We start from the raw sequence: 23,115 nt of genomic DNA, 5'->3' as shown, positions 1-23,115 counted from the left end.
GTAAATGCATTACAGTGACACTTATTGGGTGATATTGAACATGTGTTTTTGTAGCAGGGCCCCAGAACATGAGTGCAGCTTGTATTATCTTTTTTCAAGGCACTGGTAATAATTGAAATTGACTTTTCTGAATAAGACATAACAATCTATATGACTAATGTTCTGGTGACTGCAGCAGCATCCTGATAAATGAAGTGTGTTGTGTTTACAGTCTTCAGAAACACACCTGGAGTCAGAACAGACCTGGTGAATATTAGGCTGTCGACATATTTTACACAGCTCTGCAGAGAAAAGCAATAACCCACTGTAGTTGTCTAGTACACGCTTTGCCATAATGTGGCAGGTGATTACGCATCTGGAACTGGGATATTTAGGCTTTTCTGCTGTGACCCCTCTTATTCAGGCTTTAGCCAAATACCTCAGCTTTAAACTTCATTGCTGCTTCAAGCCCAGTAATCAAAGCAGGTGACTACAGTTTCTGATGCGGCAGAGTCCTTGAAATTCTGATTTTATTTATTTATTTATTTTCTTTTCTACGCTTGGAGCTCAAAATGATCTAATTAATTCAGAAATATTAGAAGAACTGTGTACATAACACTGCCACTCTGTGTTCCTATCCTTAAGTAATTTCCCCTTTCATTATTCCTGTGGAGAATTTAATATTCTGTGTGATGAGAACTGCCTCCTTTAGGGATAATGCCGCTTGAATACTGCCCCTAAACAGTTTTATAGATTGTTAAGGGGCAATCGAAATGACTGCTCTCCATCTGTAAAAATTACTCCTCTAAGATATGAGAGATATGGAAGGAGAGTCGATGCACAGGCCTGCGCTTATAATATTTCATCATATTACTTGTAGATGCTGACAGTGGCTCGAAAGATGACCTTAGGAATTATAACATTTGATATGGCAAACAGCATGGCCGAGTCGCCTGTTTCAACACATCAGAGCAAACACGTGAAGGTTAATGCAGCCTGACAAACTACCCACAGTTCCCTGGGCTCAACGGATCGGTTCCATGTCATATTTACTTTACATAATTGCTGCCCTCTAATCTGTTACTATTAACACACAGCCTGTCTGGCTATTGTCTGCTGTAGTCTCTTTCACCTGTTTTCTCTCTGAGTACATTTTCCCTTTCCTCCCATGAGAATAGCCAGACATCATGATGAATAGTTGGCGTGAAAGTAAAGCATGCCACGGTGCATTCTTCAGGCCTTTAGAAAGTTAAAGAAACCAAGCGTCGCGATGGCAAAACCTCCATTGACGGACCGATTTGCATATGTGCTTTAATGACCTCACCTCAGAGGATTACTGTCAGGGATGTGACTCCTGCAGCAAAGTTTACCATTTAAAGAAAAGTTGTTTGTGGTCTGCGCAAGTTGCCAAATTATTGCTGAAAGTCACCCTAGCATTTGGGAGGGAAGAGATTGCACGCTCTTGAAATGTGCTTAGAGTAGGGATATTTAGTGACAGCACTTGATGCATTACCACTGTGGTCCTTAACTACATTGTATGCTGCGTGAGAGAGGGGGTTGGGGGGGAAACATGGCATAAATGTAAGCTGTTTCAGGGGTATACGGTATATGCTTTTTTTTCTTTATATAACACCATTTTATTCTACAATTCATAACCAAGTTTTATTAAATTAAAATATGGATATCGGGAAGGGCTTGAAACAGTCGGGAATATAAATGGCATTTTATATCAGCACTAAAGATGGATTTAATTAGTATTTTTCATCTTGAATATCTGCTTAGTATAATGTGAATCCTGCCATTGAATTCTGATTGGAGAGGAGAGAGGAATGTTCTCAAAGGAACAGTTATTTTACCCAGCTCATGGCTATTGTAGGCTGACTGCATGACCTAATGTGTTGTGCGTAACACAAACTGAATTCTGGATCTCATTGCACACATGCATGCAAATACATTGGTGGTGATGTTGTGCGTAGGCGTTCAGACAAAGCAGCCAAGCTGGTAATTGTTTGTGATGAAGTGAAAGCCGTTCCCTTGGCTTTGTATGGATTACTTAAAATCAAGAAAAAGGACTATTCAAGCATGACACCTCTTGGTTTTGTTTTGAGGTTTTTGGCCGAAACAGGCTGAGATGAAAGCCACCTGCGATTAGCCACAGGATGCTGTCCTGCTGGTCCAGCTCTGGGGGCAGCACCACTTCACACTGTTGTAACCTACAGATTAACATTTATGGCTCAGCATGCTCCGTTGGACTTTCTGGGTCAAGACCAAGTGGCAAGATTGAGGAGTGGGCTTGACTTTGTAACAGTGCAACTCTCGCTGCATGCTCCAGGCTGAGGCTGGTGGGGAGAGCCAAACAGAAATGTGCTTAGTTGTGTCACAGGGAGAATAAAATAGAAATGCATTGTGCTCTCTGCTTGTGAAAATTGCTCTGAGCGAATACCTCTGCGGTGTCTAGGTTCGGCTTTCATGAACTACAGACATTATATTCGAAGGATCTGAATACGATGTCAGGAATTGTTACATTTTTAAAGGATGTTATAGCTTATTAGAGTCATACTTGTGTATTGTCCAGCTCACATTAAAATATTGATGAAACCGATTCATTATTTAAATTGAAGAATTTTTTATCTTCCCCTCGCAGTGGTCCATGTTGCCAAAATTCTAAAGAAAAACGACTTTTGCTGTTTTGCTATACTTGCATTAAGAAATACCGATCCTGGAAAAGGTTTCCCAGAATAGCTTCCATCTGCCAAGGGCCTTAGGTCTGGTCTTTTGTGGCCCCTGGACAGCCCAGTGGGAAGTTGGGCGTCAGCTACGGTTGTCGATGGAGCCGGTTGATGGCCTCAATAATTCAGTTGACGTGACCTCTCTGATGCTGAAAGCCTCAGGTCTGGTGGGTGACGAAGAGCGATGATTGGGACAAGGCAAAGGTGCTAGTTCATGTGGGAAGCCAGTCAGTAACACATTTCTGTCTCCTTATTGTCAGCAGGGTGAAGGAGAAAATATTGAATATCAGAGCATTGAAGAGTGTAAAACTGGTGCATCTGATTTGGTGTAATGGTATACAGGTCAGCAATCTTTGACTTCCAGCGGAGAGCAGTGTGCATTCAGAATTCAGGCTTGGCCGATCATTACAGGCCAGATTCTACAAGTTTCACCCCTGGAAGTAGAAAAACCAGTGTGATGTGGTGAATTTTCAGATTGATGTTTCTTTTATAAGGCCTGCAGTCTCTCAGTAGTCTGATCGTGTGCCATCATGACCTACATACGCCTTAAAAAGCTGACAACAAGAGAATAAAACCCTCCAGTTTCTTTATGTATTGTAGGGTTTATGTGGCACAACTGGTCTAAAGAAGAAACGCTCTCTACCTATTATTCTCTGTAAATTGTTTTCATTGTGTGCTTTAAAATTTCTTCTAATTCGGTAGTATTGGCGTAGGTACATTGATTTATTTTGTAACGCCTATGAAGACTAACCGCTACTGCACTATGTCTGTGTTTGGTCAGATTTGATGTTTTCCAGCAGTTGCAGCAGCTCTTGAGTATTGCGCTCCCATTGCAGTATTCTCCATTGAAGCTTTCCCTTATACTCTTCGGTTGTCTAGCGCTGTTATGTGACTGCTGCGTATATTCCATCTCCTCCTGCACATCCTAAAAGAGGGAGGTTTAGTTTGTGGTACAATCGTGTGAGATGCATTTGAATGACACCCAATGTCAGCACTTTAGAATATCTCTGCGCATTTGAATTTTTATCTGGTTGCCAGGTTTGTATGCTTGCAGAATTTAAAATATAGTTTGAGTAATGATTTTCATCCACTCTCTGAGTGCTTGTTGATTGGCTACAGTAGTTCTACAGATGTCCAGATTAGACTGTCAGGCAAGACTGATGTTGGATTTATAATCTGTAATTAAACAATGCACTCCAGTCTAAATAAATAAGATGTCTACAATGAAGTTTTTATTCTTGTCAGCGTCATTTTTGTTGTTACCCATTATGTTTTGTTTACAAGTTTACTGTTGTGGACAGATACGGCTTCTTTCAGCCCTCCTCAATTGTTTTTTGATTTCTCTGTTGCATCGTTACTCTGCAGCTGCATCGCTACAATTTAATTTTATTTCCGTAACAGCGGCTCGATCATGGATTTCTCTTTAAATTGCTGCAGGACGGTAGAAGTCTGTCAGCAATGGAGTCAATTCATTTTGTGCGAGTATTAGATGATAATTGTTGACAGTGTCTTGCAAGATTCTCAATTAAGTGAATGACCATGGACATCATTACTTCTTTAGATCCGCCATTTGAAATAACACTGCAGTGATACCAATTTGAGAGAAAAGCAAACTGTGGCTCATTGAATTAAGACTGTCTCGTGTAATTGGGTGTGTGATATGGAAGGGAGCACCTATTTTGATAAGAACTGGCTTCAATAATTGTAGCCTTGGATACAGATAAATGCTGTAGCCTGTGTGTGCGAATTCACTGAATAACCCGTTATTACCATTTGAGATACAAGGAGATAGTGCAAAAAAACATTATAAAGCTCTGGGTTTTTATATTCCAATTGTCCACACCTAGCAATTACATTTTAAAAAATGAATCTGGCTGTGCTTGCAATTTCCCCACTAAAGATTCAATGAATATATAACTCACATGAGTCACAGGTGAAGGATTATTTGAGGGATTTGTAAACATCCACGCTCAGCTTATTGTGTTGTATCCTGGGACTGGCACATGCTTTTTTTATTATTTAATTCACACACACACACACACACACACACACACACACACACACACACACACACACACACACACACACACACACACACACACACACACACACACACACACACACATATAACACACAAAAGGCGAACAATAAAATGGTTAAGATTAGACGTTGACCGCTGTGATTTAGAGACAGGCAGGAAAAATAAGAAAACAAAACGCTTTGAGTTCAGCTCAGCTTTTTTTGATTTATTTTTCATAGTCACAGTACCTCTGTTTGTCTTTTAAATGCGCTGCAACTATGAGGGATGAAGCTTAAAGCTCCATGTGCCTGGAATAATGTGAAGTGACTGTACCAGAGATTTGCATCACTTTACTCTACTTGTGAATATGCATCATACACCGAGACGAGAGACCTAGCATGGAGTAGGATTTTATCGTGTTTCCTAAGAGTCGCACCGAGGGTGGTAAGCTCATCCGTCACCATGTATACTAAGGATATAGCTGCAGCTAAAATTTAATTGCTGGTAAATGCTGTCATGATTTTGTTTGCTGTCTTTTCTCCACTTCCTAACTGCCTTTCTCTCTCTGAAGCTGTACATTTATAAAGACTGAATTATACCAAAATGTCGTTGTGGCATATCAGCACTATTTGGTCAGATTCCCCACGATTCACGTCAGCACTTAAAGAAAAAAAAAAAAATCACAATTTTGATGCTGATCTGGGTATTTTTAGGTAATAGTTCTACAGTTCTTGTTGCAGTGAGGAATTTAGGCATTGAGCCTCAATAAAAAACGAACACAATCTGGTTCAGATGGCATCCAGAATTCAGAGTTTGGGCATCACGCTGCAGACAAACACTTCTGTGTCTCCAAAATCACTAGTGTCAGGGGGAAACAGGCAGCATCTGATGGAACACTGCCCTGGTTCTCCATCGCCCCTTCTCCAAGCGCTGGGAGGCACAAAAAAGCAGAAGAACTGAAGAGAAACTGAAAGAGGAGAGGCAGAGAGGAGCGTCAAAGAGGAAAGAGAGAGAGACTCGACAAGATGAATTATGCAAAGCTGTCAGAGGCGGCTATTGTTGGAGGTGCTGGCTGTGTTGAAGAGAGCCAGCCCTGATCTCCACAAGCTCCATCTACTGCTCTCACCACTCCCCGTGGCTGAGAGCCGTCTGATCTGTGCTCCGGCAAACGGCCAACAACAAGATGAGGGGGTTTGGGGGGAGTTGAGGGGCCAGCCAGGCCACTTGGTGACAGGTGAATTGTCTTGGAGGGACACACTAGGAACGACAAGTACGTTCTTTATTATCATTATTTACAGAGGTCACCAACAGGGAGATCTGAGCTGATACGTACAGCCGCCCTGCGGAAATATAATTACCGGACAAAGGCTTGGTGAATAGTTGCCACTTCAGCACTCTGGTCAGCAGTGGCTACTCTTGTTTTGCTTTGTGTGCTGAAGTAACCAGTGTCTGCCAGCTCAATTTAAGCTGGTGTAGGTGTTCATTAATCTAATTTTGCATGCTTATCAGTTCTGAGATATCTTAGAAAAGAAGCGCACTTTCGTCTTCTTAATATTTCTGTCTATTCCTGCTAAAGTTGGAACAGCTTTAGTTATTTCACCTGAGATTTATTTATTTACCGGAGTTATTTATTTATTTTATTTCGTTTTTATTTGATCTTTTGCATTTGCCTTGGCTTTGTTGGCACTCACATGCAATAATCAGAATTTAGTAACATTTGGATTGAAATGCGGTGACAGATGTTGGTTGGTCAGGTCGCTGTCAATCAAAACACACAGTCAGATGCAGATTAAAAGGAGGATGATTCTGCATTCTGCTAGAACCAAAGATTAAATCAAATCGGTTTTTGAAGAAAGAAAAAAAATACTGGTTATTTTTTGTCATTTCAATAATTAGTTATGTAATATTTGAGATCAGTGATTCAGTGGCGTCTAGAAAGTCACTGATCCACCTTAGCAATCCTTGTTTGAAGTATCAGAAAGTATCCTTTTATGTTTTTGATGATTAATGTACCGATAACATTTTTCTCATTCATTTAATTCATTATAAACCATCTTATTTAACCAATCTTAAAAGGTTTCTCTCCTCTTTGGTCATCTCTTCTGAATCCCAGCCCTGATCTGTTGGTAACATAAGACATCCCCTCTGTCATCTTTGATGAATAAAGTACTAAACGGGAGACGTGGAAAAAGTAAATCTCAATTAGAAACCTCTTCAACTGCCCTGAAGAACCAGTTGACTTGGACACGTGTCTTCACACCTTATTATACAGATGGTTTATGGTTTATGCTTCAAAAAAGTGCAGAGGTGTAGGACAGTACTAGGCGTCGGGGGGACCGTACTCAACTGGCACGGGAGTCGTTCGGACGTGTGTGGAGCTGAGCTGCGTACATCATGAACTATCTTTTTCCGTGCCTCACTGGCTTGCAAGAGGACCTCTGTGTGACACTAATTTTGCAGTGTCGACTGTTCCACCGAGTGGTCATGGGTGACTAACTGTCCTGATTCAACTGCATGATCAAAGGTAAAAGGGAATGTAGAAGTGAATGATACAGAAAAGTTTTTTTTTTTTAGGGCGGGGAATGTACCGAGGATTTTTGATTCATAATGAACCCTAAAGGTTCTCCTCATTTAATCAAACAGAGCTGGTGTACACTAGTATGTACTCTCAGTAGGGTAGCCAGAGGCAGATTTTATGTAGTAAATGCATACTACATAGTCTAGTTTATACTGCACTATACTTAAAACCTCTGAAACTTAAAGTGTGTAAGAAAAACAGAATTCTCTTAAGAGCCTCTGTGACTTCTTGTACATATTTTAAACTGTAACGAATGAACCGTTAGTGTCCCCGTGTGCTGTGAGGAAACAAAGCGAAGCAGGACACTAGGATGAGCTGTGAAGAAGATGGCATCTTTGAGTCCTCAGAGTAATAGAGGAATGTTTATGGGGACATGCCTGGTCACTTAAGGGCTTGTAGGCTGATTAGGACACAAATCTAATTCCTCCTATAGTGGTCGCTTGTGGCTCAGTGGGTAAGACTTGTGGCATTAGCTGTTTTTCAGATACCGAATCTTCTTACAAGTCCATAAAGAAGGGGGAGTTTGCAATCAAGGAGGCTTCTGGGCGTGTCCGCTTGGACGCATCCTGTGCATTAATCTGCCAATCTGGACGGGTGTGTACAATTTCCTGAAAGTGATGAGATGTGATTGAGATGGCCTGTGGCATCGTAAAACAAGTGCGTGGGGGGGAGTGTTGAGTGTTGAGTGTCAGCCTTACAAGAGAGTGTGTCACTGATTGCATCTCAGCCCATCGGGGGAACAGAGCGATATGAAGCAACTCAGGGAGAAGGGGGGAAAAATAAGTTTAAGAGGCCTAGAACAGCTCACAGTTTTCATTATCCCTGCATCCTGTACTCCACCCGCAACTGCTTCAGTTTTTGGAACGTCTCTCTGGGGCTGGTGCTATCTCGCCGTGCGACGGAACGCTATCCTGGCTTCATTGGAAGGTTTTGATGCTTGATGTGAAACGAAGTAGATCTCATTTGGGGAAAGAAGGAGTCTGATACTCAAGTCTTACAGCTCAGCCAAGAGAGAAATGAAATTGTGGTGTGTGGCATGTGTGACTCTGCGCCGTGTGTGTGTCTCAGGAAGCAGTGGAAAATGGCTGGTAATAAACACTTCTGACACACCACGGCTCCCATCCACATTCCACTCAAGGGTTTTTTGTGGATTAGTCACATTCTCATCCCCCTTGTCCACATTTAGAGCAGAGTGAGAGTGTCTTCTCTGAATTTCTAACAAGTTAGGATTTTTAACACCAATTTATCTAATGTTTCTGTGGCCAGAGACAAACTGCATGTATAGCTAGTGCAGTGTTTGTAGTTGTCAAATATTACAGTGAGAGTTTGGGAAACAAAGCTGGTTCAAAGTCTTTGTATGATATTAGAGTCTTTTACTGTCTGCCCTGGATGGTAAATAGAGAAAGGTAGTCTTTTTGCTATTTTAGGCATGAAATTAAACACTGGTTTAAAATATGCAAATGAATATCTGTCAAATATAAAGACTTGATCACCTTGCAGTCTCTTGACACTGTGTCTGGATTTTTTTTTAAATCTCTGAGATCAAAAACAAAACAAAGAAAAAAAAACGCTTTCATTTTTGGAAGAGCTTTCATTGCTGCTAATTTAAACCGATTAAATGGTTCTTGTGATAGCTGCTTCTTGCCCACTTGTGGACTATTCAAAGTAACAAAGGCACTGTTCTGGGAAAAAAAAGATTTCTGTTATGATTTTTTTAGTACCTCAAATGAAGTTCAGTTTACCTTCACTTTATTGTTGTGGGTGCAGAAATTATGTGGAGCTTAAGAAATGGTAAATTGAAATGATCTGTGTGTATGTGGAAATACAGTATAAAAGTATAAAACGTCAACATTGATAAAAAAGCACAGTTTTATTTTCCTCTCTCTCTATATATATATATATGCTATCCAGCATATATATATCTATATATATGAATTTTGATAGAAATATTTAATCTTGTCATTGTTCTTCTGTGCATTTAAAGTAACACTTATTGAATGTTCATATAAAGGCTTGGCATTCTAATTTTATCAATTAAATAAAAGTCTTTTTAAAGTGATAATGAAAGTAAAAGCTTTCCTAGTCATGTCAACCTGTTGATTTATCCTTCATTTAAGCAGAATTTTGCATTCGGAGAATGTGAACTTTGGAGCATTGTCAGTGGAAAATTGCAAAGTTTTAAACTTTTAAGTTAAAAAAAGAAGAAACTGTTTTTTTAATCTTTTTTTTTTTACAGAGTGCTTACTGAAATTACTGGAATTGAAAGTTTTTGAAGGACAATATTTAGAGTTAACACACTGAAGATAAACATGACTGCAAATGCAACACAGAGGTGATCTTTTAAGAGGCGAAGTCAACTTAAGGAGGTATATATCAGTTCACGGGTGAGGTTTCAGGGGTGTGGGGGTAGAGTCGGGGGTGGGGCCATGAGAAGGGGATAAGTGTGTGCTTTAGAAGATGAAGCAGATGGATTAGTGTTATCTGAGCTCCTTACTTCCTTTCCTCATCTCTCTTTTCCAGGTAGAGTGGCTGGAAGGCTGAATGGACTGAAGAAGTGGGCGACAGAGGTTCAGAAGTGGGGAGGAGGGTTTGGGGGGAAATCGGTTACAGGACGAGAATCAAAGCCACAGGAGGAAGAGGAGAGGGGGTAAAGCAGTGAAATAATCCAGTGGTGAGTGTCTCAGGAGAGTGCCGGTGGTGAAGGGGAGCGGAGTTGGATACCCAGCATGCAGGCAACATGGAAAGGGTGAGGGAGCAGCGGCCTTTCTGCTCGCTGTCCAAGAGCCAGAGAGACCGAGAGAGACACTGTGAGAGAGACAAGGATCGAGAGCGCCGTTACACCGCCTCCTCATCAGACCGGGACGAGGGAGCCTGCCGCGTGCCCACTCAGAAATCCTACAGCTCCAGTGAGACGCTCCAGGCCTTTGACCATGACCCTTCACGAATGCTCTTTGGAGGAAGAGTCAAGGAGATGGTCCATAAGGAAACTGCAGAGTACACAAGGCCAGGTTAGCAAGAACAAATGTTGTCCTTCTGTGGGATTTTTCAGGATTTGTTAGATGAATGTACAAAATGTAAGCTCAGAGAGGTGCGGATTGCCTGTCATTTTTTAACGTCATGGCCAGTGTCATCAGAGTTTATCATTTAAAAGGCACCGGGTACAAAAAAATGATTGTAGCAAAAAGTCTTCCATCTTATAGTGGCATTTTTCTAAATCGAACAAGAAGCTCTTAGATTTCAGTTGTTGTTAGACTTTAGTAAATACCACAAAGAACAAAATCCTTATATCCATGTTCATTTGCTGATGTCTAACAGTGTGAAACCTCATTAGTAAATGAATGCTCATGCAAGGATTTTTTTGCTTGTTTGTTTAATAAATGTTATCCCACAGTTTTATCTCCCACTTTATCTCTGCAAGCTTGACAAGAAATAACAATATGGCGCCAGTATGCTAGACAGTAGTAAACACAATTAAAGGATGTCAAACAAAAGCATAAATTAGATTTATGTTTCTAAACTTTTACAGAGAATTCCTATTGAGTGTGATGTAGTGGCCTACTCTGACCTCATAAAATGCTCATGCCCTGCAGGACTATGTTAAAATAATAAGATAAAATGTACAATAAGTAACCCTCTTCTTTAATTGGCTGTTAGAAACTGCTGTAATTTCTGTAATTAAAAACTTTGGGCAGTTTATTCTATTTTATGGCACTCCTTTGGCTCGTAAGATTGCAATCACAAAAACTATCCATTACACTTTTACATTTTCATGGTGCTAATTGGTGTCCATTTTAGAATAAATGGATTTATGATGAAGTTGTGGGAAGAAGAGTAGTTTCCTTTATTTCTTTTTAAAATCCAGGCATTTAGCCTTAACGAGTGTTTCTTACATCATCACAGTAAAAGTCAGATTTAATGTTGATGATGGAAAAAGAACATGTTCTTGTTAATTAGTTGCTCTTTATGTGTTGTGCGTATAGCACAATAGCATAAGAATCCTGGTACATTTTAAAATGGCTTATATGACAAAAATCGAGCTGTGTGAATTTCACTAAAATTTTAAAAAACATTTTAAATACATCAGAGGCTGATGAAAATGTCTCATTTTGAAATGGTAAAATATACTGGAGATAAAATACATTATAGCTATGATGATTTCTACATTAAATATTAATAATTAGCCATAGCAGTTTCTGGATGAACACACATATATATTTGAGCCTGACTACAAGCATCTACTAAGCAAATACAGCTCATTTCATGGTTAAAATCAAATATGCAATGAATGAAACTGAAATATGAACTTTTTAATTCAAGGACTTTGAGGTGAACTAAGATGTTTTTGTGTTTTTTTGGCTGCATCATTTAAAACCAATTGAAAACATGCTGCAGACTCTTTTAAAGGCATTGCAGGTTAATTTTTATTTTCAGAAATAAGCAAACCCTTAAGCAATGTGAAATGGAGACAAAACTAATTTAGAGCATTGCTGTGATTTATTGTTAAACAGTCTCTTAAACAGTTTCGAAAAAACTATCATAATAATTAGGTGATTAGCATCTTTACTTTTTTTTTATCTGTAATTTAATCCAAGGATATTGATTTCAGACTATTTGTCTAATGGAACTTGGTAATCTTAAACATAGCAATTATTATAATTTTAATTAGACTATTTGTGTGATTTGAGTCAAAGAAATGCAGTTGTAGATCTTGATAAGTTGATGAGTGTTAAGTAGCTTTGGAGGAACTTGTTAAGGCTTTAATTTAGCAATTACCCCCTGCCTTGTCGCCATGCTCTTAGATTAACAGTTTTGTTGTTGTTTTTTTTCTCTTTAAATAGCCCTGCTCATGGCTATTAAATACGGTGTTGCTTGGTTTGTTAACTTTACTACTTCTGTCATTGACAGGGCAGACATTTTCGCTAAGGCAACTCGGGATTTGTGAGCCACCGGCTCGCAGAGGCTTGGCTCTCTGCCCCGAGACTGGCCTCTCCCACCCACTCAGCAGCTATTCCAGAGGACCCGTCGTTACCGAAAACCATGAACCTGTATCACCAGAACGTACCATTACTCTTTGGGGGACAGGGGCAAAATCGGGGCAGAATTCATGCCTTTCCAGCCGCTCTAACTCGGCGCTCACACTCACTGACACCGAAATGGACAATAAATCGGACAATGAGATGGGTGAGTGAGGCACACGTTTCATTATTTTACCTTAAAATGCTTATTTGTTTGTAGCCCATACCCTCATTGCTTTTCAAAGGGGGAGAAATCACTCTGTATAAAGAGCAGCAGTAGGTTAGATTATGGTGGGTGCTGGAGACAAGGCTCTGATTGGTGGAACAATGTGAAAACGCGATTGGTGGGGCTGGTATCTTGAGAGGCATTTGCAGCTGTCTTTGTTTGGATCAAAGGCGTGATTCCTTGCCGCATGCGGAAAGGAATCGGGCCTTCAGATTGAGTAGTTGCTAGTCACCTGGTCCTGCTCCACAGGAAGCAAAGGAGTTTGATAAAGTTTCCCCATGGGCTAGCGTTAAATCAAAGATAGCTTTGTGTGCCTCAGTCTGAGATTTTGCTTAGAAATTCTGCAGTGGTTGACTGGGCATGCATAATGGCTGATTAAATGGGCACAATGGTTTGAAGTGCAAATTTGATCATGCTGGAAACCTGAGATGGAGGATTGAGGTTCTGTGTTTGAAGAGGGCAAATCTTTGTTGCGTCAAATGGAGGCAATACATGTAAGATGGCTATATTGCTGTGTTGTTGTTAAACTCATTTATGTCGATCCACTCTTTTCACATTTTACTGTTGTTATGCTTGTTTTTTATTATTGCTCACTGAAAGGTTAGTTTGCACTTCGGAACATCATTTTGATCAAATCTGTTGCAAAATGACATCCAGTGCTTTTTTCACCAGTTTTTCTTCTTCCGTCATCCATCATTTTCTTTTATTGAAATGCATTGCGTCTCTTCTGTCTACGCTCAAAGTCAGCCTGTCATTAACTTTATCATCTCAGCAGCATATGTTTTGGTGTAGAGCTTCAAAATTTTCCTTCTGAAGTTGATGACTGAAAGTGCTCATGACATTGCACATCATTCATCACCATTAAAGTGTGAGCCATCGCCATTATAACACATGCAATGTAAAACTCTAATTATTTTAAGAAACCAGTGGTCTCAAAGAGTGGCAGGCAGTTTAAATAATTAGAGTTGATTACACTTTACTGGCAAGAACATTAACGAGAGGGTAGAAAGGAAAATGTCTTGTGTTCATGTGCTATCAATTTTTATCTAAAAACATTGGCTACAGTCTGACATTTGAGACAAGTCATTTTCTTAATGGCAGTATTCATCATAGAAAGCTTGTCTCCGGGGGAGGGGGCTGAGTAAGTATTTTACCTTTTCAAAATACCATCAGAATTCAAGTCCGTGTGTTTGTTCCTGAATCTGGCCTTTACTTTGGCCCAATACGCTGCATGCATTTATGAGTCACTAAAAGCTCCGCTCTAACCACAGAGGTGCCTGTAAACATGGCCTTCACCTCCTTAGTGCTCGATTCCAGTCATATTTGATGGTGAATACGCCAAGAGTGAAACTATATCAACAGTCATTTCTTCAATATGCTCTCTGTCTAGCTTTGATTGCACCTGGCCTCCACCATTTTAACTGTGCGAACACACACACACACACACACTTATACAAACGCCGCGGTACGCCCCTTTGGCATACCTCCTCTGGAGTTTCTTTTGGAAACTCCTCAATAAGCTGCTGCTGATTGGCTCTAGCACAACACCCCACTGAGACTTAAACTCACTATTGTCTCAATTAGTTTCGCAGGGAAAATAAACACTTTATCTCTTTATCTGCTTTGCCATACATTTTTTCAAAAAATGTTACAAAACTCAAAATCACCTAAGAACATAATTTAATGGTATTATTGAAAAATCTACCCCCTGTTTGTTCAAATAAGCTACACACACATGCACACACACATGCACACACACACACACTCACTATCATTATCTAGGGTTTGAACCAGAGCAAAGGAAAACCTGGCCAGTGTTCCATCTCTGTAGATCTTGGTCCTTTTTTCGTCAGGAGCATTGCACTTTTGACTTTCACTATTTAATGAAGCAGCTAAGAGAAATGACCCATCCAAAGGTTTCCATCAACTGAATATGCATGCTGAAGCTCCGACAAGGGGCCGTTCAGCCCCACTTATTCATAAATGAACTCAATATTTCATTCTAATTCGCTCTGTTCTATAGAGTGTTCGACAAAGACAAGTACCGAGCCCTCAGCACATTCACAGAGAGCGTCATCTGCAAATGTTAACCTCTACGAGAAAGAGCTCCACCTTTCAAAGATGGACCAAAAGTGGTCATAAGTGGACAGTGTACAGCTTTCGATGGTCAACTGGAGACCACAGACTGAATAAGAGCAGTTGTTTTGTGAAGTGATGCATTTGCATTTTTGCAAATAAAAATGACCTTTGCTGAACTTTATTTTTCAAAAGAGACGACTGAGACTGTGAATCATCTGAGTTCAAGTCTGTTGACATTATGCTCATGATTATCCATTTTTATAATCATCTCCTTTTAATAATATCAACGTACAGCTTTTATTACATTTTCTTGTCTAATTCTTTCATGCGAAGCCCCTAATTGTATTATAACTGTTCATTGGTGGAATTTTATTGAAAAGAAAGAGGGGGAAAGAGGGGAAAACTGTTAAATAGCTTGCATTGATTTTACACTTAAGATAATCCAGAGCAACTGATAGAATCCCTGGAAAACAAAACTGATTGATTAAAGTGTTTGTCTTATTGGTCTTGTAGCTGTATGAATAGCCATGTGATAATGAGCCATCCTTACATTTCCTAATGGATTGCACCATTGTTTTGTCCTCTATATGAATGGTATGCGCCATATCATGCTTTTTACACATAACATGGCATTGGAAAAAATGTAATTAAAATAAAAGCAACAATAATCAATAACACTTTGGCTTTTTAAATATTTGCAAGCCTACAGTGATACTCTCTAAATATATGCTCCCTCTCATCATGCAGAAATTATTTACTATCATCCCCTATATGTGACAGTGATAAGTTTGCTATGGATAAATACACATCATATATTTGCACACACATATAAACACGCAGACACACACTTACTAAAAGTAAGTAATCAATAAAGTATCCATTATTATTATTATTATTATTTATTTTTAGTTTCTACAAATAGGAGATTACAGTCAAATTTTCTACAGCAACAATGCTGCATGGAAATAAAAAATAATTTCTCTTGAATAATGTCAAATGCATTCAGAGACAGAACAATTATTGGAATAAAGTGAGAAGAGTTGCGTTAAATTTTTATATAATTTAACTCAGATTAATAGTCAGGTATAATGACGCTGTATTTTCTAAGCTTCTTTTTCAAACACTAAATGCACATGAAAAAATATCAGAAAGATTGTTTTATTTGGTGTCGTCTTTATATGCTAAGGTGCCACCTTTCCTGGAATGTATTCATTTACAGGATATAGAAACTCTGTTTGCATGGCCCAGAATGTGGGTCACTTCATATCCTGGGGTTTTTCAATCCCACTCAAGCACTTTTCACTGAAGTGGGAGGAATTTGTTTAAATAACTTTAAGAAATGAAAATAGATATTTGGACTAACTATGCATTTTTTTCTGTTAATGTCAGGTTTTCTTTACAGAATTTAAAAAAAAATGAATGTAATTTTATAAGCCATTAAGCTTTGAGATTAATTAAATTTCACACCTCAAAAATGAACAAGCAGCCATTTTTGCTCCACTGCTTTCCTGCCAGTTTTAGTAACACACATTTAGAACAACACATATTATTAAAAAATATACAGAAAATATTCCCATTTCAATAAATGAACAAATTTGTAAACAAAGCTGAAGTTTTCTTCAAAGCTGACTAGACACTGTTCTTATTGGGGCACTTGCTACTACTTTACGGTAATGAATTTTTTATGTTTAATATGAAATTGTAATAGTATAGTTTAACTGCTGCTGTGATGTAAATAGTTAAATTTATTTAGGACCATTACATCAATATACAGCTACTGAGTAAAAAATGAAAACAACCATGGAGAGTGTTTTTTTTTCACCTTAATGTTGAAGTGCAGGCTTCAAAATCAATATTGTACCCCTCATAAAACATGAATGACTGCCTGAAACAGAAACGGCATGGCCCAGTTGAGTTGTATTCCTAATAGGGTGTGAAAAAGCTCGCACTTACTTGTTAGGTACTGCAGCTACAGAACTGCAGTACCTCATGACAGCTCTCCTGGCTGTATAAACTCTTACACATAGGGTTTATTGTTAAGTAGGAGGGGCTTAATGCCTGCTGACCCCTGCTTAGGAAAAAGCAACTTCCACTGTGATGCCTGTCACTGCTGGTTAAAGGAGCATCTTTTGCTCTGACCTCAACCTTCTGTCCAGAGTAGTTTTCATGGAAAAGTGTTTTGCTTTGATGCTTTCATGGAGGATGGACACTGTGAATGTTCCATTCCCTTGTATGTCTTTTCAGACATCTGTTATCAAGGACTGTTTACTAGTGGATGTAGCAGAAAAGAATTTCAATTTGTCCAAGTCACAGGTCCACATTGCAGTCATACACATTTTACAGTTGAATGTAGCTCACAAATTTATTGTGTGAACAGTGCCAGCAAAAGGTTAATTAAATCAGTAGAGGAGTCACTGCAAAGTGTGCTGTAGCACAGCAAGCACCAAAGGCTTTTTGGGTGGGAGTATGAAAGCGTATCAGACATCCTCTAACATGCTTCCCTGTGTGCATGTATTCATGTTCTCTCACTCTGCGCCTCTTCCTCTCCTGTCTCGTGCATGCACGCACACTCGAATATCTCACTTTGTTTCTCACACTTTATCTCTAAGATTAGAAAAATCAAGCAAGAGTGCAGACATTTGCACACACACGCACACAAACCTGCATGCACGCAGGGCGTCACGCTGACGAAGGTGACACGCCATCTGTCAAACTCCTGTCTCAGATATGCGCCTTGTATTGTGACAGCAGAATCAGCCTATTGATCGTAGCATGAAGAAAACCTCCCTCACCACTTTCATAATTCAGTGTGGCACAAGCCGAATACAAAAAGAATAAATAACATCAGAGTTTGTTTTGGGTTTCTTTCTCTCATTTTGGGGGGGGCGAGTGGTGGGGAGTGGGCGGGTCAAAAGGCCTGGCCATCTGTGATAGTTTTGAAAAACACTCCAAAGCTGGCAGAGAAAACAGTTTCATCACTTGTTAATGGGGCTAGGAAGGTGTCTGAGCTTTATCTCGTGCCTCGTCAAAGGAGGAGACATGCTTTGATTGCCATCATTTATTGTCATCACTTCCGTGCTCGCCGGCACTGTCACCAGTTAAGTGCTCACATTGTTAGTGCTTGGGGTGACAGGGGAAGTGGGATTCAGTGATGACACGCCAAGGTGTCATAGCAGGGGTTGTGCTCATCAGTCATGTGAAAAGATTCTAGATTCTATTTTTGAGAAGATTGGAAAGTCTAGGAGAGGTCACCGCTGCGGCGCAGAGGTCATCGCCATTTGAACCTTTGTCCGAGCGAACGACAAACTGACTGCAAATAATTTCAATTTAGTCTTCAACACCATGGCTCAATCTCGAGCTCCGCACTAAGTCCTAATCACTAAACCCTCAAAGACTTCATTTACGTCACAGTTTTATGACTTAAAGCCTCTCCGCCAACATGTTTGACGGTTGCTGCTGTAAGACTTCTTTTTTTTTTTATGTCTGTTGGTTGCTCCTTGTTTGTGACATTACAGTGTATATACATTTAAAAAAATCATAAAACCCATAAACCTTTTGCTATATCTATTGCCTGCAATCGTGCATTAAATAACCACAACAAGAAGTCACCAGCTGCTGTCACAGATAAACCTTCCAGCACATTTCAACCTATCATGGCTATTACAATACCTAAGAGTCCGTGATAGGTAAACATCACTGATATCTCGGTGGGGTTCAAATATAGACTTTAAAAAAGGGCACATAATGCTGTCAAACAGTGGGCACAAGAGCCTTTATGCATGTGAAGATTTGGCAGTGGAACATCCACAAGCTCTCCTTCACGTAGTGGAAGCGTCTGTGAGTCCGTCCATGAGTGTGGAGACTGGAATCGGTCCCATGCCTCAACACCACGATACGCCGTGTGTGAGACTGTCCTTTTGTCGTGTCAGTGTAGTTTTGTGTGAAGACACTTTCTGGTGAACACATTAATACAACAGCAACACATGGTGAAAAAAAACTTGTATTCACACCCCAACATCCCCCCACAGAGAAGATGATCTGATTAGACTTTGGAGTGCCTTGTTGTATAAATTTGCATATTAATAAGGAAAAGCAGATTTTCTTGAAACCACTCTCTTCCTATAATACTTCAAAGATATTTTCCACCAACATCATCGATACGAAGACGAATGTATTATTTATATTACTTAAAAATAACCATTCCTAAAAATGTGAACAATGGTTTGGCAAAAGGGATTTTTTATTTTCTTTAGTTACTTTGGTTACTGTGTGATGTCAATGTGACAAAATGTACAAAAAGTCTCTCTTCAAAGTCCAGAATTATGATTTAATAGTTAATTTATGTAACAAAATCAAAAAAGTGTGATTTTTTTTTCAAATATTTTATCCAAATAACAGTCAGATACAGATTTATTTATTTTTTTCACAGACTTGAAAAACAAGCTCAAATGCTGGACGTAACTATGCCAACTCCGACTGTGGATTTTTTTGGGAGCAACTGTACACTTTGCTTTTATTCTCATTGTTGATGTCAGAGTTAGCCACTATTTCACCACTAAGACATTTTAGATTTTCGAGTGGAGCTCTTATCTGCAAAATTGTTAGGCAGACAGTATTTGGCTTGATCTTTGATCACACTATAGCATTACATGGCCTGTGAAGATGTGTTTGCAACTTAAAAAGCTATTTACTTGGTCCAACATCTATTTTCTGTCACACAGTCTCCAAATAACAGCACTTGCTTCTTTGACTTCCGTCTCCTCAATTTAGCCGAGCGTCACAGACGACACTGTTTTAACCCATGCTTGCCTCGATCTAATTACTTGCATGTGTTAGACTACAGGACATATTATTAAGATTAGGAATTACTCCGCAGTTGTCAATTACAAGGACCACTATTTACTGTCCTCGAGAGAAAACGGCTCATTTCATTTCATCACACAACCTAATTGAGTGATTGCATTACAGTGTAATACGGAAATAGCCAGGAAACCAATTTAGACTCTGTGAATATCACTGTAAGAAACTGGGATTAGTGCGTTGATCCATTTGTCTTGTTTTGTAGCTTCATGTATGTTTGGTATGTCTCCTGCAATTGGAGACCATCAATGTGTTTTTGTGTGAATCCATCGATCTATCTTTGCTCTCCTAAGAAGTGAAGAAAATAGACCTATAGGTAAACACTTGCTACTGATTGTTTGTAAAGTATGTAATCAAGAAGAATGTTATTTTCCAATTTGTTGCTGGCAAATTAAAGCCACCACAATGTAAAGACGTACAAAAGAAAGAAAAATAACTTCAAAAGCAAACCTTGAGGACAGTCAGGTCTCTGGGTTTATTTTTTTTCTTCATATGGGCTAAAATGGATTTTCTTCCTTCTCCTGGATCAACACAGGGTGTTCAAAAGTTGTCCCTTGGCTAGATCAACCTGCCAATTTATTTGGTCTCATGTCTTCCTTATTTTATGATCTCCTTTTTCTCCCCTATCTTGGGACACAGGAATATTTGTTATATTTATTGTCATGGTGCAGTGGTTTTATGTCCTTTATCATCCAATACTGAGGCGCACAATCAAAAAGTTGAAAGTCTTATTATTCTCCTGTTGTAGTTGTTTTACTGGAATATAAAAATGCCTCTGCTTTGCAGGTGTCACGCTGAATATATATATATTTCTAATTGCTTAGAACATATCCTCCAAGCACATAACCTGCTGTTATGGAGCATTTCTTTAGGCTAAAGGCTGCAGTGGTGTTAATAATCTCAGGAGTGTAGCAAAATTAAAAGGGAAACCACGCTTATCTAGTCCAATTAAGTGACCAAGTAACAAAAAAATGCAGAAATGTTTTGTGCTAATTGTGTTGGGCGGCACTAATTTTATTTTTGACACATGCAATTAAAAGCACATTTTTACTCCAAATTATACCGCTGGATCTTTTCATTGGTTGTGGAAATGTGTTTGAGTCTATTATACACATGAATAAATGTTTCATTAAAAGACTTTGACTTCAGTCAGGATTTCAGGGAGTTTTCATCATGTGAGTGTTTCATCTAGCTCAAACAATGCGCAAATCAAAGGGTTTCAATCTCAATTTACCTTTACTATATCAAACAGTCTGTAATATTTGCCTGAGTTAATAATCTAAATTTTTTGATGGAAACTTGTACACAGACCATAGCCTGCTGTGCGCTGTTTCTTGTGCACAGAAGAATTTTAAATATATAAATATAGAGGGTTTCCAGGCAGGGGGCGAATGTTACAAACCTTATTCTTTGTGGTCTTTTGTGTTATTAAAACTGCTTTGCACACTGTCCTCTTGTGGTCCAACCACATTTTTAAAAAAGAAATGAGCTGATAAAAATGTTGATATGCTTGTCTGAGTTGCCTTAAATTATTGCTGTGCGCTCACAAATATTTTATGCCCTGGGTTTTGCCACTTAGGCTATATACTAGCCCTGCGCACCCTCAGAGAAACACCTGTAGTAGTACTCGGTGCTGAGACGAAGAAAATAATAAATAAAACCGAGACAAAACTTTTATATTATAGAACTTTTTAGTACTTTTTAGTTTATTATACGCTTCCTTAATTTTTATGGGGCCCAATTTGCAAAAATATGCCTCTGAATTTTGTTTTTTCCTTATTATTTATTTACAGTTAAATGTACAAATCTTGTAAAATGATTCCAGAAAAAATACCAGTAGCAGTATGAAATGTTCACATTTTACAATCTGAATCTAAAACCTTTTCTTGACGGTTTGCTCACATCAGTTACTGTATAACATTTTCCCAATTGAAGCAGTGTATTGATTAGGTTTTTTATGCTGTCTTAAAGACATTAAAGACACTGTGTACATCTGTGGTGCAGATAAAATGACAATTAAAAGTGGCATAAAAACGGCTATAAAATCTGGTCTAGACCCCTTATTGCTGACAAGGGACATTTGTGGCTAAAGCATAATGAGACGCGTTTGATAGTTATTATTTAATCTTGATGATTTATATAAGCGGATATGCAGCACATACAGAATTAGAAACACAAGTGCAGAATATATAGAAAGTAAAGTACTAATGAAATGTCCTGATGGCTAATCTGGGAGATGAGGGCAGAAGGCAGGGTCACCTATCTCTCCATGTTCACAGCTCTCTCCACACATCATTCCCTTTTCTGTCACTTGTTATGAGAACTGAGCCATTAGAGAATCAGCCTAAAATAATCTCAGTCGTTGATATTTGCATAAAACGTTGGCAGTTGTGCTTACTGGAGTAACAGCATCAATCACCTTGTAAGCTGTTCAGGTGGTAGGATTTTTAATATATAAGCCTGATGTCACTTCCCTAACATTTCCAAGTGTGTTATCCCTGCCCAAAATAGTTCTGATGACAGCATTAACGAGACCAGCATTCTCTCAGTAGTGCATTTTTTTCAGGGCATGTTTGCTTTTTGCGGGAAAAAGGACTCTCTGCTAAAGGACATTCTAATGGATATGTAGGACTTAAAGGGCTGATTGGAAAGAAGGTGATGGCACACTCAAACCGAGAGCAACACACACATGCACGCTATAACACATTCACACACTTGCTTTCCTTAAGGTAGAAAGGTCAGTATCCAGAGGAGGAAATGGTGAGCCATTGTTATGATTGATCACACGGCAAGGTCCAAAGAGGACACAGTGTCACTTTCATTGTCAAACTCATTATACCACAGAGGAAGATTCCCCACCCCGGCTCTCAGAAATCCTTCCACTGCACGCAGAGATGAGGATAGGTATGTCGGCTTGGAGAGCTGAGTGAAATGTGCTGAACAGACAATAGTTTCACACCATACTATAGTGGGAAAAAGTATAATTTTGCAACTGGACGAAAAGGAGAGAAAAATAGGAACTATTCAAATGAGTAGTGCGATAGTTCTCACTTGGAATATTAGCAATAGTAACAGTCAACTTACACTATAAACAATAAGGAGGACTGCCAAATCAATTAAAACATAACAAAATTGAAGTCGCGCAGCCAAAGGCAGCTTGCAGAGGTTTGGAAGGATATTCTGGTCCTGATTAAAAATGAATGGTATCAGAATACATAAAGCTTTCTGGCCAAGCGCCCAGAGCAAAGCATCCTGAAACTGTGGTCACTTCAGAGGCAGGGAAAAGGCATTAGGTATCCGAGCTATGAAGGATACTCAAGTAACAGACTGTTCTCGGTTCAATTCATCTAATCACCAATGCAAACCTAAGCACTTTGCAGATATAGATTTGAGGCCAACGATTGATACTGTATACCATGTAAACTGATTCATGCTCAAAGAAAGAAAACATATTCTCATGTAAAAGGCTCTCTTCTTCATATCTTGCCTTGAACATCCAAGCTGGGCCTTTTATCTAGGTTAAACACAACCCAACACCAACAAACAGAACATGAAACAGAATCCTTAATTTAGCCGACGAAATCTCATTTCCCCTCAAAATGAACTTCACAATGTACCAATCCTGGCCC

The 23,115-nt window shown here is 39.2% G+C and overlaps 1 protein-coding gene across 3 annotated transcripts in view; it reads left to right on the top strand.

Moving 5' to 3' along the window:
- The window catches only part of si:dkey-237h12.3 (teneurin-3), a 133,513-nt gene that overhangs the window by 2,552 nt on the left and 107,846 nt on the right, over positions 1-23,115 (top strand). For all 3 annotated transcript variants that reach the window (XM_012919787.3, XM_012919785.3, XM_076889441.1), the window contains exons 3-4: positions 9,827-10,314; positions 12,212-12,487. In XM_012919787.3, the coding sequence (XP_012775241.3) occupies positions 10,044-10,314; positions 12,212-12,487 (547 nt within the window). In that variant the 5' untranslated portion in view covers positions 9,827-10,043. The remainder of the gene's footprint in view (positions 1-9,826; positions 10,315-12,211; positions 12,488-23,115) is intronic.

Source organism: Maylandia zebra, linkage group LG2 (assembly GCF_041146795.1).
Source record: "Maylandia zebra isolate NMK-2024a linkage group LG2, Mzebra_GT3a, whole genome shotgun sequence".
Classification (NCBI taxonomy): Eukaryota; Metazoa; Chordata; class Actinopteri; order Cichliformes; family Cichlidae; genus Maylandia; species Maylandia zebra.
Note: the sequence above shows the minus strand (reverse complement) of the source record. Positions and strands in the feature narration are given on the sequence as shown.